The sequence below is a fragment of the Canis lupus genome, chromosome 25 (assembly GCF_011100685.1).
Source record: "Canis lupus familiaris isolate Mischka breed German Shepherd chromosome 25, alternate assembly UU_Cfam_GSD_1.0, whole genome shotgun sequence".
NCBI classification, from domain to species: domain Eukaryota; kingdom Metazoa; phylum Chordata; class Mammalia; order Carnivora; family Canidae; genus Canis; species Canis lupus.
The window spans coordinates 45,560,898-45,584,835 of NC_049246.1; the positions used below are offsets into that span (position 1 = coordinate 45,560,898).

At 42.5% G+C, this 23,938-nt stretch overlaps 1 protein-coding gene and 1 pseudogene across 1 annotated transcript in view; one reads left to right on the forward strand and one right to left on the reverse strand.

Moving 5' to 3' along the window:
* Window positions 1-23,938, forward strand: part of TRPM8 (transient receptor potential cation channel subfamily M member 8) — a 92,126-nt gene that overhangs the window by 22,421 nt on the left and 45,767 nt on the right. Inside the window, 7 exon segments of the mRNA NM_001110769.2 lie at window positions 2,406-2,562; window positions 3,515-3,692; window positions 5,817-5,989; window positions 11,694-11,868; window positions 13,148-13,215; window positions 15,255-15,452; window positions 22,720-22,822. Coding sequence (NP_001104239.1) covers window positions 2,406-2,562; window positions 3,515-3,692; window positions 5,817-5,989; window positions 11,694-11,868; window positions 13,148-13,215; window positions 15,255-15,452; window positions 22,720-22,822 — 1,052 coding nt within the window.
* Window positions 1,569-2,208, reverse strand: LOC100685021 (annotated as a pseudogene).

Consider the following 23,938-nt stretch of genomic DNA (forward strand, 5'->3'; position numbering starts at 1 on the left):
CTTATGTCTGCCAGAGGGGGCATCTTTTCTAACACATTGGTGGTTAGGGTGACTACGTACTTTATTTTGAGGGAACACTGATGAACATGATAGAGGCTCTGACTCTACTAGAGCGTGGGCAGCAGATATAAACTGGGATTGTCCTGGGCAGATCAGGGCGTTTGGTTATTCCCTGGTGGTGGCTCTGTCTTGCTCCATTATCCCTTTGCTCTTGCAGAAGAGGGAGAGCTCTACCCTTCTGTCTTATTTCAGTGGCTAAACAGGTTTCTTGCTTTGCTGCTCTCTGGCCTCTTGGGACAGAACTCTGTTCTGCTTCTCCACTGCCCATGGCTCCCTGAATTCTCAGCACCTTCTGACTCTTGTCTGAAGCCTGATGGGAGAGAGAACCCAGGGGGCCAAGTGGGTGGGGCAGGCAGAAAGAAACCAGGAGAAGGGTGAACAGGGCCCCACTGGGGAGAGTTGCTTTGGCCACATTCACATTTTTGTTGTGGTTCTTGTTCATTTATTTGGAGACCGTGATGGTCAGGAGGCAACACAGCTCTGGATAGACGAGCCAGGGAGCCACAGCAGGTATTTTTAGATTTTTTTTTTTGAAACTGCATTTTTCTTCTTTTCTGTTGCCACCGCCTCTACTAGTCTTTGATTTGCACAGATGGCACAGCCTGAAAGTCACCCCATGGAGGCTGTGCCACAGTTTCCAACCTCTCAGGAGCCCCCAGGGGAGTGGGACTCTGCTGGGGTAAAGGAAGGGTTTGCTTGTTCTGCACTGCACCGCCCTGCCAGGCATCCTACTGACTGTTCCCAAGACGTCCCCCAAGCTGGAGACCAGGCCACCCACCCAGTTAATCCCTGGGTGCGGTGAGCTCAGGCCAGGCCTGCCTCAGAGCAGATTTTCTATCCTTTACCTCTTACTGCCTATCCTTCCATCCTCTTCTGACTTCACATATGCACACGTGTCATTTAACAAACACGTACATTTTAGTTCTGTTGCACTTTTCATGGGAAGAAATAGCGTTCACTTAACGCAGTTTGTTCTTGTCCAGCCCAAATGATTGAAAGTATCCCAAGCAGCTCACGTTTAGTATGGACAGGAGGGTCTCTCTAATCTCTGGATCACTTAGGGGCCCTGCCAGGGGACCCAGTGTCTCCAGTGAGTACCATCCCCAGGAATAAGGGCTCAACTCACCTCCAAAAAGCTTTACTGGCTGGGCACACAGACAGGGCTGGCATCCAGGGCTCCTGTGTGTTATGAACCATGCAGGAAGCTACATAAATGGTCTCCAGGTCTCTAAGCCTTCATCTCCTAATAACCTCAAGGCTACGTCCGCAGAGACAGACTCCATGAAGCTACTCCTATATCCCAGCTCTCAGTACAGAGCCAGCCTGTTGGTGGATGGACCATAGACAATAGGGAGAAAACTCCAAGATAGTTTCCAAATAATCAACTGAGATGATGAAGATAGTCTGAAAATAAGACTTTTTTTTTTTTCTCACTTGAAAATTTTATTGGTCAGGGAGAAAGGAAGTCAGCCAGCCCCCCAGCTTCCCGCCCAGGGTTCCACAAGCTCTCACTGCTTCCTGTTGTCATTGATGGGGCAGTTCACGTGCTCGGGGGATGCCAGGAATGCCTTGAGCTTGGGTCTGGGCCTGAGGCGCGCCACATAGGCTGAGAGCAGGGGGAGGGAGTCCAGGCAGCTGGGGGCCAGGACCTGGTGAATCAGCAGCAAGTCCAGCAGGTTGTAGTCTGTGAAGGAGATCTGGTTGCCCACGGTGAAGGCCTGGCCCCCCTCATTCTGGGATAGCAGCGTTTCAAAAGGCTTCAGGTATGTGTGTGCCTTCACATACTCCTCCTTTCCTGCCTCGTAGTTAGTGTAGATGAGGAGGACGTATTTGCAGCGGAGATCCTCCACACCATCGTTCACTACATCCAGCAAGGCCACCTCCTGCTGGTCCTTCCTATAGAGCCCGAGGGAGTGGCCCAGGTGTCATAGGATGGCATTGAACTGGTAGCTACTGGTACAGGGTGAGGTCTCCGTCCCAGAACTTGGGGAGCTGCCCGTACAGACAGGAGGCCTTGAGTGAAACCTTCATCCAGGTCTCCATGGTCACCACCTCCTCCTTCCAGCTCTGGCCCTGGTCAGCCAGCAGCATGCGCATGGCCTCACAGCACCCTCAAACAGGGAAATAGATGATGGTGTAGGGTGGCATGGTTGCAGTGAGGGTGGCGGTGGCGGTGGCAGTAGCTGTGGCAGCGGTGGTGACAGCAGCAGTGCTCTGAAGATAAGGCTTGATCACTTTTTGTGTTTCTCGAAGCTAATAATGCATAGTTTATTCTAAAAATGTGATGACACATTTAAGGAGGCTTAATGAAATCCGTTCCCTCCTGTCAATATCATCCGGCTCAGGGAAAATGTGTGCAAGTGTGGCTATGCCCAGAGCCAGCACATAGAAGGCACCCAGATCAACTCAAACGAGAAATGGAATTACAAGAAACACACCAAGGAATTTCCGACTGACGCCTTTGGGGATATTCAGTTTGAGACTCTGGGGAAGAAAGGGAAGGTAAGCAATGGTTTTCTACTTTAGCTGATTCATATACTAACACAACCTGGACTCATATGCTAATCCTGAGCTACCTTGAATTGTCTAATAGTACAGAGGCAAGAGAGATGGGTAGTAAATCCAAACACTATTGCAGAAAATGATAAAATAGTCAAAAAGCTGTGATTAGATTCTGTGCAGCTGGAAGACTTAGCTCATGCCCAGCTGCTACTCAGAGGCCTTTCCCTGAGCACGCTGTGGGCGTTCATGCTGCATCTGCGTTGACCCCCCCCCCCCCCCCCCCCCCCCGCCGCTGCTACACAAGGCCCATGACCATTTTGGTGCATTGTCCCATTTAGTTTAGTGTATGGCACTCTTGGGAATGCATATGGCTCTGAATAAGGGGACACTCACATTTCAGGCTTGTCCACCGAGTGTTACAACAAGGTCTAAGGACTGGCAGGTGGTATCCTCAAATGTTCCTGGGTCTCTGTCTCCATGGCAGCCCATCCATAGGCAGCAGGAAGCCTGGGCCTTCACTTCTCACAACCCCAGGGCCTGTGTTTGCAGCCCTGGAACCTGGCTCACTGCTGTCCCTTCCCAGGGCCCCTGCCCCAGGATGCACCATCACCATCTCTTGCCTGCCCACAGCTTCCCCTACCTCGTTTTGTCCCCTGGTCCACAGTCAACGCTAGTGCTGGAGGACTCATCGACTCTGCTTCAAACACCTCACAGGTGCCCTACAGCCTTTAGGACACATTCCTGAGGCTAGGATAAATTCTCCAGCTGGCCCAGGAGGCCCATCGGTGGCACCCACATTGTAACCCCTCTGTCCCAGCCTACTGTTTTCCTCCCCTTCCCCGCGGGGACCCCCGTTGGCTGCTGGTCCGTGCGCCTCTCCCATTCCACAGGAGCAGGTGGCTGGGAGGACAGGTGCCGACCCCGACCCCGACACTTTCCCTCTTCTCCGCAGTATATCCGCCTGTCCTGTGACACGGATGCGGAGACCCTCTATGAGCTGCTGACCCAGCACTGGCACCTGAAAACGCCCAACCTGGTCATATCTGTCACCGGCGGCGCCAAGAACTTCGCCCTGAAGCCGAGGATGCGCAAGATCTTCAGCCGCCTCATCTACATCGCGCAGTCCAAAGGTGCGGGTGGTCCTTGTGGGGTGGGGATGCTGTGGGGCAGGGATGCTGCAGGGCAGGAATGCTGTGAGGGGGGGATGCTGTGCCATCCCTTAGTCCCTAGAGGCTGAGCCCCGTCATCTTCGGACAGAGCCAAGTCCCCAGATGCAGTTCATGTGCAGAATCTAGACACTCCAGAAGTATACAATTAATCATGATTTATTTAAAAGCAAGGTCCTCAGATGAATGGACAGGCAAGAAGCTCTGGCAGGTGGTGGTGGTCATGGGGGTGTCATAAGGTAAAATCTGCATCATGATGCTTCCTTGTGGGCACCTTTGTGTCCTTGAATCTTGAATCATCCAAGGTTTTCATTGTCTTGTTTCTACATATAAAATTTTACCCAGAATAGTCTGGCCAATGGAAGAGGAAAATTTCATTTCTTTGCTCTTTAATTTTGAGATCCATGATGGGCTTTTGGAAATAGCAATGGTGTTTGGCAGGTTGTAAGCACCAGGTAAAAGTGTGGGATTGAGATCAAGACGAGTAACTGTGGCTTTGTTACTTGAAATATTCGGCTTAGTACTGCTTTTCTTTGTAATTTTTTTGTTTTGAAAAATTCAAACCTGCAGCAGAATTGAATCATGTAATGCACATCTGTACGCTCTTCACCTAGAGTCCCAAATTATTAGCATTTTTCCACATGTGTCATATTGCTTTCCAGAAACAGGCCCCTGTTAGGATTTTTAAAGACTCATTAGAGAGTCTGTTGCAGGCATCATGACCCTTGGCCCCTAAGTATTTCAGCATGAATCTCTCAAGAACAGGGGTGTCCTCTCTTAGATAAGAGTTTTCTTTGAATGTCAAGAAGAAACCTGGATATTATTCTCATTCATCCTCAATTTCCTGACCCACCAGAGGAAGCTACAGTAGATGGTTATTTTGTTATGAAACTGAGCAGCTTCACTTCCTTACTGCTAAATCCTGAACACACATCATTCATGCAGGACACTTATTAAATGCCTACTGTGTGTCAGGAAGTGTTTTAAGTGCTGGGAATATAACAGAACAAAACAGACAAAAGAGCCTGGCCTGAGTACATCCAGTCAGAGGAAGGGAGGGGCTGGCTCTGATGTTAGCAGTCTTGGCGTCCTCTGCGTTGGCTGCTCAGAGTGCTGCTTCAGTTTCCCTTGCCTGGTTTGCAAGAGGGACGTTGACAACTAAAATCTGTCTAGAGGAAGGAGACTGGGTGCCGAGGGGTTGCAGTTCATATTCTGTGAGAAATGGTTGCAGGAATCAGGTGTGACAATCCTAAGGACCACGCTGCGTTTACCTTAAAATATTGGAAGGGTTTTATGGGGAGATAACTAAGCTTGTTCGTTACTGCTGAGGATAGTAATACAATTGCAGAATGGAGACAAATAATGAACAAAGGGACTTTCTAATAACTGGGGGAGAGGGCTACCCAGAGCCTCTTGAGCTTTCTATCACCAGAACTAATCAAGAGACACCAGTGACCACCGTCAGGCTGGGTTCCTACATGGGTAGTGCATTAGATCAGGGTCACTTCCAATTTTACGTTCAATTATTATGCTAAGTTATATTTTATAAGTATTTTCTTTACTTCATTTCTGGAAAAAAATGAGCAAAACCCTTGACATTGTGAAGATCATCAAATATAAACCTTAAAATGCCGGTGTGCAAAGTTGTGTAATTACAAGGTAAAGCTAAATTGTAGGCACCAGGGTCATGGCACGAGAGTAGGGGTCTGGGAGCAGAGTGCTCCGCTTTCCATGGCAGCAATGCTCACAGGCTCGGGCCCAGCATTTATTATTTATCATGAGATTTACCTGAAAGGCTGGATAAAGATGCAGATTCTCTGGTCCAACCCTCTGGAGAGTCTGATGATTTAGATCAAGAGCGGGGCCCAGAATCTGTGTCTTTTTAAAACCAATTATCTCTTAGAAATTCCTCCAAACATCCTCTTCTCCTTCCTCTTCATATGGTCCTTGGCAAGGCCCACTGCAAGGTGTGGCTGGCAGTGTTGTCCTGGTACTTGCATGGTGGGGACTTCTTCAGGGGTCTGTGAGCACAGGATGGGAGACTTACTCAGAGCCAACTGAGCATTTGCTCTCCTCCTTCATTGACAGGTGCTTGGATTCTCACTGGAGGAACCCATTATGGCCTGATGAAGTACATCGGGGAGGTGGTGAGAGACAACACCATCAGCAGGAATTCAGAGGAGAACATTGTGGCCATTGGCATAGCGGCTTGGGGCATGGTCTCCAACAGGGACACTCTCCTCAGGAATTGCGATGCTGAGGTATGGGGCAAAAGGAGGGATGGGATAAGAGGAGAGATGGGGCAGGAGGAGGGATGGGATAGGAGGAGAGATGGGACAGGAGGAGGTCTGCGAGGTCACGTGGGAAGAAGACCATGGCTTGGGGATCTGGCCTGAATATTGTGGCTCTATGATAGAGCCAGCTCATGGGGAAGTCGGCCTTACAAGGAGTGCCTTTGGGACCAACAATTAAAAACAAGAATGACATGAGTGCCTTGGTGGCTCAGTCTGTTAAGTGTCTGACTCTTGATTTCAGCTCAGGTCATGATCTCATGGTCATGAGATGGAGCCCTGTGTCCAGCTCTGCGCTGGGCATGGAGCCTGCTCAGGATTCTCTCTCTCTCCCATGCCTTCTTCTCTTCCCCCCCATGAAAAAAAAAAAAAACAAACACACAAAAACAACAAAAAAATTAGGACAAACAAACAAGGATGACACAATCAAAACAGTCCTGAGGAGTTACCAAAGGATATGTTTTATTTTTTAAACTTTCTTCCTGGTAATATCGTGTTAAAGTCAGGTTCTTTGTTCTTTATAACCGTGACCCAAGTCTGTCCCAGGAGGGCTCAAGCCCTGACCACACTCACAGGAATTGCTGTGAACCCTGGTTAATTTGATATTAAGAAAGTTATGAACAGCTCTCCCCTTAAAGTTTCCTGTGAGCATATTTAGAGAGTAATCAACACAAATTTCATGTTCTATGTGCAAGGTAGATGTATGAGATTTTGTATCAAGTGTAGAATTTTGGAAAAAACATTTCTAGTGAGTTGAAAACCTCCTTAAACAATAGGTGATGTCTACTAGAAGCTTTAGACCAGAGGTTCAGAAAACCCAATTTAGCCTATGCCACCTTCTACCTGGGAATCCTTGGAAGTTTAGGCAGTAAATGTTCAAGATGTTTAGAATTACTCTGGTTTTGATATTTTAATTTGAAAAGATTTTATTTATTTATAGAAAGTGAGCATGCGTGAGTGGGGCAATGGGGGGGTGGTGGGTGGTGACAGAGTGGAGAGAGAGAATCTCAGGCAGACTCCACCCTGAGCATGAAGGGATTGATCTCATGACCCTGAGGTCAACCTGAGCTGAAATCAAGAGTCAGATGTTTAACTTGACTGAGCCACACAGACGCCCCTGATTCTTTTTGCTTTTAAAAATGATATTATTTTTATCAACATTTCTCAGGTGTATAAGGGACAGAGGAGAGTGGGGAGCCATTTCTGAGCATCTCTCAGGAGTGATGGAGTGGGAGGAGAAGGGCTTTGCAGATAGAGTAACTAGGGGTGAGGAACTTTTTCTAGCTACGTGGTCTTGAGTGAGTTCTCTTCTTTGAGTTTTTATGATAATAACCTTGTATTATCATGGGATGGATTAACTGTATAGAGTGAATGGTAGCTTTTATTGTTATTTCTAGATGTTCAGCCAAGAATGGTAAAATCATCTTACATCAAATGCCAACTTCAGGGGGGAGAGTGGCCTGGGGTAGGATTCTGAGGACAGTGACAGGCTGAGTGGGAAAGAACTCAGTCTTTGTCTTTAGCCATGTTTGTCTGGGGTATTGGCTAATCATCATTGCTGTCTGGTGGATACATTCCATAGATAAATTCATAAAATCACAAGAACAACCCTGTAAGGTAGGTATGTTTCCCCCCTGGATTGGAACAGCAACTTAGTATTTCCCTGGTGGCATCCTCTATCAACAAGTAAAACATGAAATGAATATGTAAGGATTAAATAGTTCCAATCACTTGGAAGTTAAGAAAGAAACAAACGAATGACATCTGCTAAATAACTCAAGTTCAAAAATGAACTTTCAAAATTTAATTGCAGATCACTTAGAAAGCAATGGAAATGAAAGTATTATTTGTTAAGACTGACAATATATGTCCAAAGCTGCACTCATAGTGAAATGCATAGCCCTATACCTTTATTAGCAAAAATCAAGAAAATAATTCAATAATAATATCTAACACTCTTTAATATTCACAACAATAAGGCTAACAATGAATTAAGTGGTACTATTACCTTTCTCATTACAGATGAGAAAGTAAGAAGCTTTCTTTAGTCACATGGCTAGTAAGTAGTAGAGCTATGGTTCATGGTCTTTTAGCCACCACAGTTTCAAATTAATAGGTTTGAAAAATAACATCACAATAACACTTAAGAAGAGGAGAAAAAATAATATTCCATCAGAAATAAATTAATTAGAAAAGAAAAAAAGAGGAAGAGTAGAAATATTCTTTATTTTCTGAAACCATTTTGACAATTTAATTAAAGAATAAATAGAACTGAGATATCCACTGTGGTAATAAATATTGAGAAAAATTGTACAGACGTCACATGCAATTGTATGTCAATACATTTGAAAATCTCAGGAAGTTTTTGTTTTTTATATTTTATATTTTTCCATAAAACAATAATTTCCAAAAGCTGATTCAACAAGAAGAGCTAGAAAATATGACTGCATGAATTATCAGTGAATGAGCTTAAAGGGAAATAAAAATTTTGAAAATTGCTCTGGGCTTAGGTGATTTCACTCAGAAAAATTTTAAAAAGTCTATTAAGAGTTAATTTAAAAAAATGTCTGTAGTCTCCAACACACAGAGAACCATGAGATCCTTATAAATTGCTGCAGAAAGAACAAATCTATGCCCTTTCTGGAAAACCATTTTAGAATTTGTACCAAGTGCATGAAGACTGTTCATACCATACTTATATCACTTGAGAATTTAATATTTAGACAAACATTATTAAAATATTTCTGATAATATCAAGAATTGACAGAAGCCTAAATATCTAGTAATATCAATAGTAGGAGGATCTTCAACTAGATTACTATATAAACATTAAGAAAATTGTGCAAAATAATATTTCCAAAGATTTTCTGGTAATATGGGAAATATTTGAAGTTTTATTTTTATTTTTTTTAATTTTTTATTTATTTATGATAGTCACACACACAGAGAGAGAGAGAGGCAGAGACACAGGCAGAGGGAGAAGCAGGCTCCATGCACCGGGAGCCCGACGTGGGATTCAATCCCGGGTCTCCAGGATCGTGCCCTGGGCCAAAGGCAGGCGCCAAACTGCTGCGCCACCCAGGGATCCCAATATTTGAAGTTTTAAATAGAAAATTATGAAAACTACATAAATTAATCTATATGCCTAGGAAAGATACAAGCACACTAAAATCTTGACGACTACCACTGAGTTGTGGAATTAAGCATGATTTTAAATTTTCTTGTACTCTTCTGCATTTTCCATGTTGCTACAATGAGTATGTATTATTTTTAGATATTCAAATCATAGCTCTGGTTTTCATTCCTTTTATGTGTCTGTTAATGAAAATCTCCAGTGACTTAGAGTAGTTTCATAGCAAACCCATATGATCTTGTGGTCAACCTCTGTTCCTTTTCGGTCTTCCCTGAAAAATAGTGCTTGGTCTTTTGCATAAGTTGAACCCAGTAATTGTTCATAATAACTTTGTCAACCATATCTTCCCATATGGTTTCTATTCATGGCTTCATTACAAACCCCACTACTAGTAGATGGGCTCTACAAGGACCCAGATTTAGCTGGCCTGAAACAATACCAGGTTTCACAAACACTGAGATTTTATTCATCTGGATCAAGGCTACACTGTCAAAAGTGTTGTTGCATTACATATGCACACAAAAAAAGAGCTCATACATCTCCTTATTGGTTATTTCAGTGTTAAAATCCCCTTGTCAAAGTACAACTACAAAGACAAAACACAAGGCAAAACAACATAATAAAATTTCACACACACTGAGTGGGATCATGTTAAAACCTATAAATTGATGCAGGAAAATTGAAATTGTTGCATTATCAAGTCTTCTTCCAGTGATAGGATATGGAATTTACTCAAGTCTTTGTCTTTGAGGAAAATTTTACAGTTTTCCTCATTAGGACCTACATATTTCTTCTGAGTGTTATTTCTAGAGATGATGTATTTTTGTTATTATTGCACATAGGGTCTTTATTCAATGTAATTTTGGAAGTGATTTTTATGGAAAAGGATTTATTTGTTGTTTTGAATCAAACATTTTATGAATTCTCTTTCTGTTTTAACAGTTTTTCGGTTATTCTATGTTTGCAACCATATCTCTGATAAATAGTGTTGTTTTTAAACATAACTTTCCATTTAATTATACTTTGAATTTTTTTGCTTATCTTGATGCCTGGGCTAAAATGTCCAGAGTAATGTTAAATAACAGTGATGATAACAGGTATCCCAACAGGCATTCCAAATACTTGGTATCATAGTGGTGGGAATGAGACTATTATTTTCACCAGTAAATAGGATTTTCAAAAACGTCAAAAAACGTATATTTTAAGAAAGTACCATAAGGCATCATCCTTTTATTTCTAGTTTATAATTTTTAAAATTAAGAATGAATATTGAGTACAAAAATGTCTGTTGGGTTGCTATTTTTTCCCTTTAAAGTATAATCTAATGAATGGAGTTCTGGAAACAATGCTAATTATCCTTTAATAATCCTACTGGGTTTAATTAGTCAATGATTTATATCCACATTCATTAGAGACTATGGTCTTTGGCTTTTCCTTTTCTGATTCTTTCCTTGTAAGTTTTTGGAACTAGTGTTGTGTTCTGGAAGGGTGTGAATGGAATAGGAATGATTTCTTCCAGGAAAGTTTGGAGGTCTCCTGCATCAATTGCCTGAATGCCTGTCTTGCTAATATTATTCCATTTGGCATTTCCAGGACTCTTCTGATTGGCGCTCCTGGCTGGGCAAGGAGCACTTTGAGAAGAGAACTGTAACATTTGAAATTTTGTTTTCATTCCTCCTTTGTTCTGATTGAATATATATGCCATCAGTAGAGTCAGTAACATTCCTCTCCTCATTAAAATTTCAACTTCGTTTGTTTTCTTGGAGTTCAGATTGAACATCTTTTAATGTGACCCTTTTAATGTGACCCATCTTTTAATGAGATTTAAGAACTAAACACTTTTGAATGGGATGGAGGGGTCAGGAACTCCTTTCTTCATGCTCCTCCAGCTTTTGTTTATTCTATGGTATTAAGTATTAGGAAAAAGTATCTGTTTAATTGCTTCTTTTTGTGGTCCTATAACTATGGGCTTCTAAAGAGTAAAGACCCCATCTTGTTCATTTTTAATTCATATTATAGATCCTGGCAAGGTCTTGGCATATGATAGATTCCAGATACATATATATATGTGTCTCTATCAATGTATCCAGACACACACACTCATAAATATAAGTGTATGTGTGTGTGTGTATGTGTACATAACTACATGCACACTCACGTATCTGTGTGTGTGTCTGGATACACACATACACACATAAACACCCACACTTCCTTGAGTGCTATCAATTTCAATGAATTGATATAAACGAGCATAGGGCAATGAAACAAGAACTGGCCTGGGAATCTGATCCTTATTCTGTCACCGGCCATTTATGTGACAATGGGGAAGTCACCTAACCATTTTGAAGCCTCATTTCTTCATATTTAAAATGAAGTCCTGTACTGTAAGATCTCAAAGATCCTTCTGAACTTAGGACCCTGGGAGGATGTATCAATATAGGTGAGCCTGAACAGTTAGCCTTAACATTAACATATAAAAATATTATCATGTGTCTTGACCGACAAATAAATCTCAAAGACAAGATTCTCTGTACTTTTCAGGGATATTTTTCAGCTCAGTACATAATGGATGACTTCAAGAGAGACCCTCTGTATATCTTGGACAACAACCACACCCATCTGCTGCTTGTGGACAACGGCTGCCATGGACATCCTACAGTTGAAGCAAAACTCCGGAATCAGCTGGAGAAGTACATCTCCGAGCGCACTATTCAAGGTCAGGGTTTAGGAAATGGGCCTTAGACATAGTATCAAGAGCAGTAGCTGCAGCACCAACAGTACCCGCCAATCATTGAGTGAAGCATGGTGAACCCACCCAATTAGATGTCCTATTGCCAAAGAGGAGCTGTTATTTCTCTTTCTTTGACATCCTAGAAGTGTTTCTGCCAAGGTTTCTGTGCATGTACCTTCCACGTGCTGGAGCATAAATGTTGCCTTATCACACTCTGTCACACTACTGATAGCAGTATAGAAAACCTGCTATCTCTTCTGCTAGACAACATTTAAGAACAAATAAAATCCATCTTACTAAGTCTGAGATTATGAAGCAATGTAGTTAGCTAGGGTAAAAACCATAAAAACCAACCTGTTAGCTTAACAGTTGGATGGGTTAGTGGTTTGGATCTTGGCTATTTTTATACAATAGAACCACTTAAAACCATTCTTAACCACTTAAACCATTCTTCAAGGGAAGAATGCAGCAGTTGAGTGAAAGCCTTTATTTGTCATGGGAAGTGACAAATTCTCTCTCTCTCATGCTACTGAGATATTGGTGCTGAGATGTGACCTATTATGGAACTAGAGTACCTCATGATGTAGTGACAGACTCCGTAACAGGGACATATTGGAGATGTTCTCAACCTTTTTCCCTTTTCACTGGGACATACATAAAGGAAGACATTTATATATGTAATACTCTTTCTTTAGAGAACACGTGGTTATGGGATTTTTTCACCCACTCAGGAAAACATAGGATTATGCAAATTAATGAGGGTGTAACTATTATAAGGATAAACTGGAACCTGGCCTAATATACATTAGCAAAAGTAAATAATTCACTGCCTTTAGTGTTTTAAATATCACTAACAGGGCAGCCCAGGTGGCTCAGAGGTTTAGTGCTGCCTTCAGCCCAGGGCATGATCCGGGAGACCCTGGATTGAGTCCCACATCGGGCTCCTTGCATGGAGCCTGCTTCCCCCTCTGCCTGTGTCTCTGCCTCTCCATCTCCGTGTCTTTCATGAATAAATAAATAAAATCTTTAAAAAAATAAATAAATATCACTAACAAATTGCAACATGACCCGTGTCATACTATTACTGGTTTGGGGTACAGAGAAACATCTGCCACGATCAATGGGGAGATAGTCAAGTCTGAGATCTGCAGTCATCACCCCACACCCTGGGCTCATGGAGCAGAAGCTCCTGGTCTGCCTCTTCTTGACATAGGTGAGTATTTCTAATGAGCCCAGTATAAGTTTTACATTTTATGCCTTACAGATTCCAACTATGGTGGCAAGATCCCCATTGTGTGTTTTGCCCAAGGAGGTGGCAGAGAAACTTTGAAAGTGAGTCTTGGTTTGGTTTTCTAGAAAACTGATCAACAAGCTAACTCAGCAAATTTGTGTTTTCAGGGCTTTGGAGCTCATGTAATCTAACCTGACTAATTTATTTTACTACAACAAGTAGGCAGTATTTTCTTCACCATACAATGTTCTCTAACAGTCCAGAGGAGGTTTTGGAAGAACATGAGTGGCTTGTATACCTAATGTTGGCTTTGGCCATCAGCCCCACCAAGGAGTGAGTCTTAACTCATAAGACTTAAAGATCATAATCAGCATATATATTGGAAAACCATGGCCACCCCATCTGCATGGAGATAAGCTGTGAACATACACAAACAGGCTAGTGGGGTTCCTAAACCACTGAAGGCCCATCCACATGCTTCCTGGGCCTGCAAGGACTCTACCTATAAGAAGGAACCCTGAGCCCAAAGTGATTCCAGGGTCACAGAAAGTTTCCTGGATGATTCTATACCTGCAGCATTGAACAGTGGAGCAAGAATTCTGCTTCTCACCCCATCCGTGTTACTCTGATGTTTCTGAATTCCTCTTAACCTGCAGCCAGGCTTCTGCCTGGCTTTTTTAGAAAGTATCAGTGTAATTGCATTTTTGTCAATATTTGAAGGCATGTGCATCACGTTGAAGATCTCACTGTTTTAGCAATAGGACTTCACAAGAAAGTGATTTTTAAGTCCTCCTTTTAATTAATTTCCATGTTGGTTTGCCTACCTCCTTGTGTCCTCTATCCTGTGTAGATACCATGGTTCTTGATCCTCTCCCTTTCCTCTCAGATTCTCCTCCTGGAATTACAAGTAATTCCTGGTGAAGTTATTTGGAATCATGATCTAGCACTTTGTTTATTCTTTTATACAACAATGGCCTATTCATTCATTCATTCATTCATTCATTCACACCTGCTGTGAGATCTGCTGAGACCATGATTAAATGAAAGTTTTTCAGGGAAAGATTTTCAGGAAAAAAATTAAAGAATTTTTTGGAAATTGTCAGTATGTGAATGGTTGAAGAACAGGAGAGAAGAGAGAAAGAGAGAAGGGGAGAAAGGAATTGAAAGATGGTTATGTTTACAAGCTCTCTCTCAAATTTTAGATTTGGAATTCTGATTTCCAGAGAACACTGCGGGCCCAGGCACTGTAGTTCTATGGCATTTTCCCCAAATGCCTGTGCAGCTGGTAACTATGCCCAGGACAGGGGACAGGACAGAGGAGGGAAGCTCCCTATCTGATCACCCCACTTTGGCCCCAGCATGTGGACATTTGTCCGTAGGGCAGGCAGTGGGGTGCAGAGCTGGGAACACCCCTCTTTCTGCCCTGATGAGGCACTACACACTTTATGGACAGTGTATTCTCCAGAAAGGCATTCAGTTTCTGCTAAAGGCAGTTTCTTCTGTGCCTATAGATTACTTTGTCTTGCTGTCAAGTGATTTAAAATTCTTAAGACCTATTTTAGCCTCTGTAGTTTTTATAAAGCAAATAATAAAAGTGTGTTGCATATTTATCTGGGAAACAAATTTAATTTTATTCTCTTTTCATAAAAGGGGGCAAGGAAAATTATTTGGGAATTATAAGGGAAATATGTGTCCATGTAATACAAAACACATGGTTGCTGCTTTGAAGGTATTTTCATACCTTACAAGTATGAATATTGTTAACCTCTGTCAGATAAGCTATCACCGATAATATTGAATACTGTCTTGGCAGTTGTCATGCATATCTATGATGTCAGTATTTGAAATAATCAATTTTGTATATAGAGATGTTTCAAGCACTTATTTATGGAGAACTTAAGCCCATCACACAGGTCCTTTTTATGGGAATTGGTAGTAGCACAGTATATAATACAGGTGGCTTAGGTTGCTCACTCATAAGTAGTTGCAGACATTTGGTTTGCTTCTGACTGACACAAAACCCCAAAGGAAAATGTGCAGAGATGCATCAAGGTGTCTGGTTGACCAGCTCAGTCCTGAGCACGTTCTGTTGGTCATCAGTGTGTCTTCCATCTAGCTGACTCTGTCTCCCCTCTCCCAGGCCATCAACACCTCCATCAAAAGCAAAATCCCCTGTGTGGTGGTGGAAGGCTCAGGGCAGATTGCAGACGTGATCGCGAGCCTGGTGGAGGTGGAGGACGTCCTGACGTCATCTGTGGTCAAGGAGAAGTTGGTGCGCTTCTTACCCCGCACAGTGTCCCGGCTGCCTGAGGAGGAGACCGAGAGTTGGATCAAATGGGTAAGCTGTAGGGGAGCTTCTGGGAGCTGAGAAGAAGGCAGCCAAGTTCATGGGGAGGGAGGAAGCCTGAAGTGTCCAACTCCACTAGAGCTGGCTATTTTATCCATTCTTGGTGGCACTGAAGCGATACTCTGGCCCAAACTAGGTTTCTTGCTGGTCATTGAAGCTCACATAAATTAAATAACTCATCAAGTCTCCAGACCTGGGGGATAGCATTCAGGGTTCAGACTCAACCCTGCTTGCAAAACTGGTAATCCTTTAACGCCATGACTTCAACAAATGTTTAGCTTCCCAGTTCTGTGTGTATCAGTGGAGCAGAGGAAAGAAATCCCTGGTAATGAGTTTTAGAATTCCAGATTCTAAACAGAGTCTACATCCATTGGAGAAGTTGTTGTAACAGAATAATCGCCTTTCTAAATTAACTGGCCTGTGATACAATTCAGAATCTCTCACCTTTCTAAACATGTACTTATCAGGATATCTATTACATGTCTTATAGCTTAGCCTATGGAAGTATTTCAACATAGTGCCATGCCATTCTGTTTTATGATTGCTGTTGACTTTTTTTTTTGTTTTGTCTTTTTTTAATAATAAACTTATTTTTTATTGGTGTTCAATTTGCCAACATACAGAATAACACCCAGTGCTCATCCCTTCAAGTGCCCCCCTCAGTGCTCACCACCCAATCACCCCCACTCCCCGCCCTCCTCCCCTTCCACTACCCCTAGTTCGTTTCCCAGAGTTAGGAGTCTTCCATGTTCTGTCTTCCTTTCTGATATTTCCTACCCATTTCTTCTCCCTTCCCCTCTATTCCCTTTCACTATTATTTATATTCCCCAAATGAATGAGACCATATAATGTTTGTCCTTCTCCGATTGACTTATTTCACTCAGCATAATACCCCACAGTTCCATCCACGTCGAAGCAAATGGTGGGTATTTGTCATTTCTAATGGCTGGGTAATATTCCATTGTATACATAAACCACATCTTCTTTATCCATTCATCTTTCGATGGACACCGAGGCTCCTTCCACAGTTTGGCTATTGTGGACATTGCTGCTAGAAACATCGGGGTGCAGGTGTCCCAGCATTTCATTGCATCTGTATCTTTGGGGTAAATCCCCAGCAGTACAATTGCTGGGTCGTAGGGCAGATCTATTTTTAACTCTTTGAGGAACCTCCACACAGTTTTCCAGAGTGGCTGCACCAGTTCACATTCCCATCAACAGTGTAAGAGGGTTCCCTTTTCTCCGCATCCTCTCCAACATTTGTTGTTTCCTGCCTTGTTAATTTTCCCCATTCTCACTGGTGTGAGGTGGCGTCTCATTGTGGTTTTGATTTGTATTTCCCTGATGGCAAGTGATGCAGAGCATTTTCTCATGTGCATGTTGGCCATGTCTATGTCTTCCTCTGTGAGATTTCTGTTCATGTCTTTTGCCCATTTCATGATTGGATTGTTTGTTTCTTTGCTGTTGAGTTTAATAAGTTCTTTATAGATCTTGGAAACTAGCCCTTTATCTGATACGTCATTTGCAAATATCTTCTCCCATTCTGTAGGTTGTCTTTTAGTTTTGTTGACTGTATCCTTTGCTGTGCAAATCTTCTTATCTTGATGAAGTCCCAATAGTCCATTTTTGCTTTTGTTTCTTTTGCCTTCATGTATGTATCTTGCAAGAAGTTACTGTGGCTGAGTTCAAAAAGGGTGTTGCCTGTGTTCTCCTCTAGGATTTTGATGGAATCTTGTCTCACATTTAGATCTTTCTCAATGGGGAAGCACTGGGAGCCTTTCCCCTAAGATCAGGAAAAAGACAGGGATGTCCACTCTCACCACTGCTATTCAACATAGTACTAGAAGTTCTAGCCTCAGCAATCAGACAACAAAAAGACATTAAAGGCATTCAAATTGGGAAAGAAGAAGTCAAACTCTCCCTCTTGGCCGATGACATGATACTCTACATAGAAAACCCAAAAGCCTCCACCCCAAGATTGCTAGAACTCATACAGCAATTTGGCAGTGTGGCAGGATACAAAATCAATGCCCAGAAGTCAGTGGCATTTCTATATACTAATAATGAGACTGAAGAAAGAGAAATTAAGGAGTCAATCCCATTTACAATTGCACCCAAAGCATAAGATACCTAGGAATAAACCTAACCAAAGAGGTAAAGGATCTATACCCTCAAAACTATAGAACACTTCTGAAAGAAATTGAGGAAGACACAAAGAGATGGAAAAATATTCCATGCTCATGGATTGGCAGAATTAATATTGTGAAAATGTCAATGTTACCCAGGGCAATTTACACGTTTAATGCAATCCCTATCAAAATACCATGGACTTTCTTCAGAGAGTTAGAACAAATTATTTTAAGATTTTGTGGAATCAGAAAAGACCCCAAATAGCCAGGGGAATTTTAAAAAAGAAAACCATAGCTGGGGGCATCACAATGCCAGATTTCAGGTTGTACTAGAAAGCTGTGGTCATCAAGACAGTGTGGTACTGGTACAAAAACAGACACATAGATAAATGGAACAGAATAGAGAATCCAGAAGTGGACCCTCTGCTTTATGGTCAACTAATATTGGACAAAGGAGGAAAGACTATCCACTGGAAGAAAGACAGTCTCTTCAATAAATGGTGCTGGGAAAATTGGACATCCACATGCAGAAGAATGAAACTAGACCACTCTCTTTCACCATACATAATGATTGCTGTTGAGTTGAACCAACTTCCATTTCCTTGACTTCTCAGTTCTTAGAAAGCCCACGTTAATATCAGTGGGTGCATTCAAGTCAGCTCATTCCAGAATGGACTTTGATGCTTGGATATTTTTTGGAATATATGCTGCCACTTGGGAATCATAAAGGAAATAACAGGCTATGGACAATGAGGGAGTTATTTTTTAAATATTTTATTTATTTATTCATGAGAGACACACACAGAGAGACAGAGACATAGTCAGAGGAATAAGCAGGTTCCATATGGGGAGCCCCATGCGGGACTTGATCCCGGAACTCTGGAATCATGCCCTGAGCCAGAAGCAGATGTTCAACCACTGAACCACCGAGGCGTCCTGAGAGTTATTTTTAATCATAGAACCCATTTTGTCATTAGAGTTCAAGGTTGGATTTAGTATAAGAAATATTATTTAACTAGACTGGCATTTTAACACTATTTAGTTGTGAAAGCATTTCAAAATATCCAATGCAGCAAACTGAAACTCTGGTATCATGAAGATAGTCTTGTTCATGGGTAGTCTCTGCCATTGTTTAAGGCAAGTCTAAATAAACCAAATACTTGTTAATCATGAGAAAAATGAACTCAGCCTTCTAGGCTGCTGGGTTCTCTGGTAAATTAACACACAGTGGGACCCTACTGGTCTTATTTAATTTCAGATGCATGGATGATTAGCTTGTAATCCTGGTGAGATGCGATGGCTGAAGTGGTGAAGAAGCAAGTCCTTTCTGGATAATTAAGTCTTATTACCTAAAATTTCGAATTTAAAAACACAGATGTATCTTCTTCCAGTGTCAATATTGGTGCTGAATGATGTCCTGCCCCACGTAGACTTGTATGATATTCCTATATGAATTATAGTGTTTTTCAGGTTTTACTAAAAATATAAAGCTGATGGTTTTATACAAAAGTTCATGCTGGGATTTCCTTGTATCTTGGCCAAGCCCAGTTGAGAAATAGGTGCAAGGTGAACAGAGATCAAATTTTATCAGCTTCGTTGATGATAAAAGCAAAATTGGCAGAGGTGGCTTAGGGGTGCAGTCGTAATGGGCTTCCTTGTGCTGAGCCCCAGAATGAGACAGATGAGCCCATCTAGATGGAGCTGCCTCCCCACCCCGGCCAAGTGTGTGGCCCATGGCAGAGCAGAACACTAGCACTCTGCAAGGAGTAGATCCCAACAGAAAAGCAGGAAAGGGCTGGCTGGGCAGAGTGAGAGTCATCAATCAGACATGTCACTCCCTGACCCTAAATGGGAGTAAGTGAAGGGGTGGAGAATGTCAAGGGGCTTGATTTGGATGGAGCTCACTTTGCATGGAAATATGTCGGTGAGGAAAAGGAGTCCTCCCTTCCCAAAGTGGTTATACAGTTTTCATTCTCCACATGTGGAGACCTAAATGGTCTGAGTCAATTCCAAACACAGCAACAGAGCAATCCCAGAGACACTGACTGTTGAGCACTAAACTCAAGGTGCTTTCTTGGGTGCATGGAAGAAATTCAGTAGTTGGTTCAAGGATACCCACAGAGGAAGGAATAGGCAACTCTTAGCTTACCCACCAAAGATGGCTCTGGATCCTTGTCAGTGGCTTTCCCTTTACTCCTCATGCAAGTTGGCTTGAAGAGTCTGAGCCAGGTCATGTCCAAAGAACGGAGGCCGTCTAATGAGTCCTCCACCCTCAGTGAGGGAATTTGATTTCTGCTTTCAGAAAACTGTTACAGGAAATCTGAAACAGGCTAAAAATCAGACACATCTCACTTATCCTTCCTGGAATTCATACCTCATTCATATTCATATCTAATATGCTAATGATCCTTCATAATTATAATCAGGTCAGAAGACATCCATCAATAATAAAAATTGGTCTGGCATTTTAGTTATGCACTTATATGAAGTTTTGCAATCAGTACAGATTTCCCAAAAGACCAAGCTCAAGAGTGGAATTGTTAATTAATGAATGTATACATCCAGTCAGATATTAATTGAACAACCCTCCAGGCTAATTAGAGGTGACCTCACTGATCTTGTGGATGACCAACCCTCAAATCTGAACTCATGGTTTCCTGACCTTTCCAGGGAACCCAATATATCTCCACTGGGATCATGCTTTCTTTTTCTACCAGTTCAACCAGAATTGTTCTCCTCTGCCTGCTCCTCACCTTCTGGAGAACTTAACCCTTCATAGTATCCCAATCCATCAGTCCGCCTAGATAGCATTCATTTATTTCAAACTCTTTCATCTACTCATTTATTCAGTTGATATTTATTGAGCATATACCATATGTCAGGTTCTGGAATAGGCATTTCAGAAAGAGCAGTGTACACAATGGGAAGAGTCCTTGTCCCCATAGAGAAAACAGAAATTGGAATAAAGTTTGTGTTGAGTGATTATGATACATAGCGTTGTATAATTTCAAACTGAAATGAGTGTGCTAAAGAAAGGTAACATGGATTTGGAAGGGTATGAGCCAAGGGAGCCTGGCCTGGTAAGAAAGGTCTCTCAGGAGACTTCTCAGATTAGGTGAGAGCTGTGATCTGAATGGCAGGTAGTCAGTGGGGGTGAAGACTGGGATTGTAATGATGAGGATAGCATGTGCAAATGCCCTGAGGCACAAAGCAAGCATGGCCCACCCGAGGACCTGGAATATGGCAGTGAGGGTCGGAGTTCCCAGGGGAAGCTGGAGAGCTTATGAAGGGCCAGGCCAGGCAGCTTCTCGATCACTGTTTTGAGGTCTGGATCATGTTCAAGTGGAAGAGGAAGTCACTGCAAGGTTGAATCAGGGTGAGCATGTGGTGAGTTGTGTTCAGGGAAGCTCACACTGGCTGCAGTGGGAGGGGGCAGGGCTAGAGGACGCAAGAAGGAGGTGTTGAGGAGGGAGACCATGTAGGATTCCCCAAAGGTGTCCCTGGGCCCCATCAGTGTGCCCTGTACCCATATTCACCTTCTCCTTTTTCCTTTTTGTTTGGAAGGGAAAGATGTCTCAGCCCCTCAGTGCTACCCACCCCCACGTGTGCCTGGAATCTTGGGACCTGGACCCCTTCCCCCTGTCATTTCTAGTTGTACTCCCTTCCTCTTGCCTGGGCTAGGACTGCCCACTTGGAGACAGGACCCCATCCTTCACGCTCACCCTCCCACTGCCTACAGTGTGTGTTTCCCTGTGGTTTTCCTATATTTCCTGGTCACCCCCAATCACTGCATGCTCTGAACTAAGGCCTCCAGTACTGCCTTCCCAGGAGACTGCAGCCCAAACTGTCACTCCTAATGTCCAAATCCAAGGCCCTGCCTGCTGCACGGCTTTCACCCTTCCACCCTGGCCTGAGATCTCCCTCCCCCTGGCCAGGCAAGACTCTGCAGTTCCAGATCCTTGTTTCCAAATGTTGCTGGGCCCCTGTCTCCAACCTGGAGCCCAGTAAACCAAAACCAGGCTGGCTTCCTCTTCTACAGGCGCTCTACCTTGTTGAGCTTTGGCCAAGCTCAATGACCCTGGAAGCCTTGGGATTGGGTTTTATTCATTTATTTATTTTTGAAAGATTTTATTTAGTTATTTGAGATAGAAAGAGAGAGAGGGCAAGCATGAGTGTGGGGGAGGGGCAGCAGGAAAGGGAAAAGCAGACTCCTTGCTGAGTAGGGAGGCCAACGTGTGGCTTGATCCCAGGACCCCGAGATCACAATCTGAGCTGAAGGCAGTCACTTAACTGACTGAGCCACCCAAGTGCCTTGAGATCAGGTTTTAAAATTAAGTATTACAGAAAAATCATGAAGGATAATAGCAAATTCCTTTTCTCTTTATCCAGTCAAGTCCTCTTGGCTATTGTTTATATTGCACTTTTCCTTCCCACGGGTTAAGCCCTGATGACCACACTGGGTGTTTTCTATGACTTTCTCTTCCTCTTTTCACTTTTGTTCGCTCATTCAACAATTGCCTACCATGTGCCAAGCCTGATGACATGGGTGCATGCACATGCATACTCACACAGTCATGCATACTCACACAGTCATGCATACTCACACAGTCATGCACATGCATACTCACACCTGCACACACTCACATACCCATGCACACTCACACACACCCACACAGCCCACTCACACACTCACATACATATACACACACTCACAATGCTCACTCACACCTGCACACACTCACTCACACATGTCCACACTTATATATGCCCACACACTCATAAAGACCCATGCACACACTCACGCATGCTCACTCACACACACATGCACACACACACTCGCATTCACCCCCAGTCCCTGAGTCTCAGCTCTTCAATAGGAACTTTTTCACATGTGTCGCCCTCGTACAACCAGTACTTTGTTCTCATTGTGGCTAAGGACTCATTATTTCAACTCAGAGGTCAGGTGCTACGGGGACAGGTGCTGTAGGTGAGGGAAGGGGCTCTGGAACACCCCGTAGACGGTCTTCAAGAAAGAATGGAATAAAAGATTCTCTACCAAAAGAGAGACGTTTATGCTCATTATGACTGAAATCAGTTGCCTGACAACTGTGCCCTTTAAATCTTGCCAGCTCAAAGAAATTCTCGAAAGTTCTCACCTATTAACAGTTATTAAAATGGAAGAAGCTGGAGACGAAATTGTGAGCAATGCTATTTCTTATGCTTTGTACAAAGGTGAGTAAAAATAGCTCCTCTAGAAGTTTGGGCTTTGTGTTGCTTTCTGTGGCTTCTAATGGCCTGCATGTATTTCTTAAAACAGCTTTATGGAAATATAATCTTGTACTTAATTTTCGCTATCATAGATTGGAAGCTAGAATAACTACTATTGACTTGCTGAGTTAAATCTTCTTGGTTGGATGTATTTAATAGAACAAGAATTTTTATGTCATTAAGGTACTGACCAAATACGATCCCAGCACTCTCCAAAGAGCTGTCTGTAACAATCGTTTAAATTTTTCAGCTGAGTCCCAGGAGGTGGTGAAAGCTTTGGGCTCTGTCCTAGGGTTCTGCATATATATGTACACACATGCACATGTACTTTGTACATGTAAATAATTTTGCATTCAGTTTCAGGAATCTACAAATCTCCTGAAGCTTATGAATGAACCTATTTTAAAATTCTCACCTGTGGTCTTTGCTGTCTTAGAATTCCATCAAGGTGGATGTTACCTGGAGTAAATCGATCCTTGGCAAAGACCATGTAGAGTTGAGCCACCTGATTAATATATGTAAGGTATGCAGAGAGAGTAGGGTGAGGTACCTAGGAAGGGTGATTTAAGCATTAACTATTTATTAGAATTATTCGTATTATGTTTGCTAGAAATTTGGTTGTAAGTGTATTTATTAAAATGGGATTATATTTATAGAGATTTGTGAATGCAGAATATATTAGCTCTGGAAAAGACATTAGACATTGTTATAATATGGCTCATTATTTTGTAGATTTAGATATATAGTATAAGTCAGATATGGTCCTTGAAATATAATATTCATGGAATCTGAACCTATGGAAAATATCAATATAGCATAATTATCTGTTAGGATATGAAATGGAAAGATATTATTATGGTTTGAATTGATCCTAATTATATACTTCTAGGACATACAGAATATGGACAATATGAATAAATTCATTATTTAGGCATAAGAACAGGCGAAACGACTGCTCTGAGTGTCAGATTCTAAGAGAACGTGCTTAGAATCTACTTTATAAAAAGCTCTGATAATTGGCTGTGGAATGGTTCTGACTCTCTTTTTTCTAGTGAGTTGATTTTCCACCCCCTGTCCTCC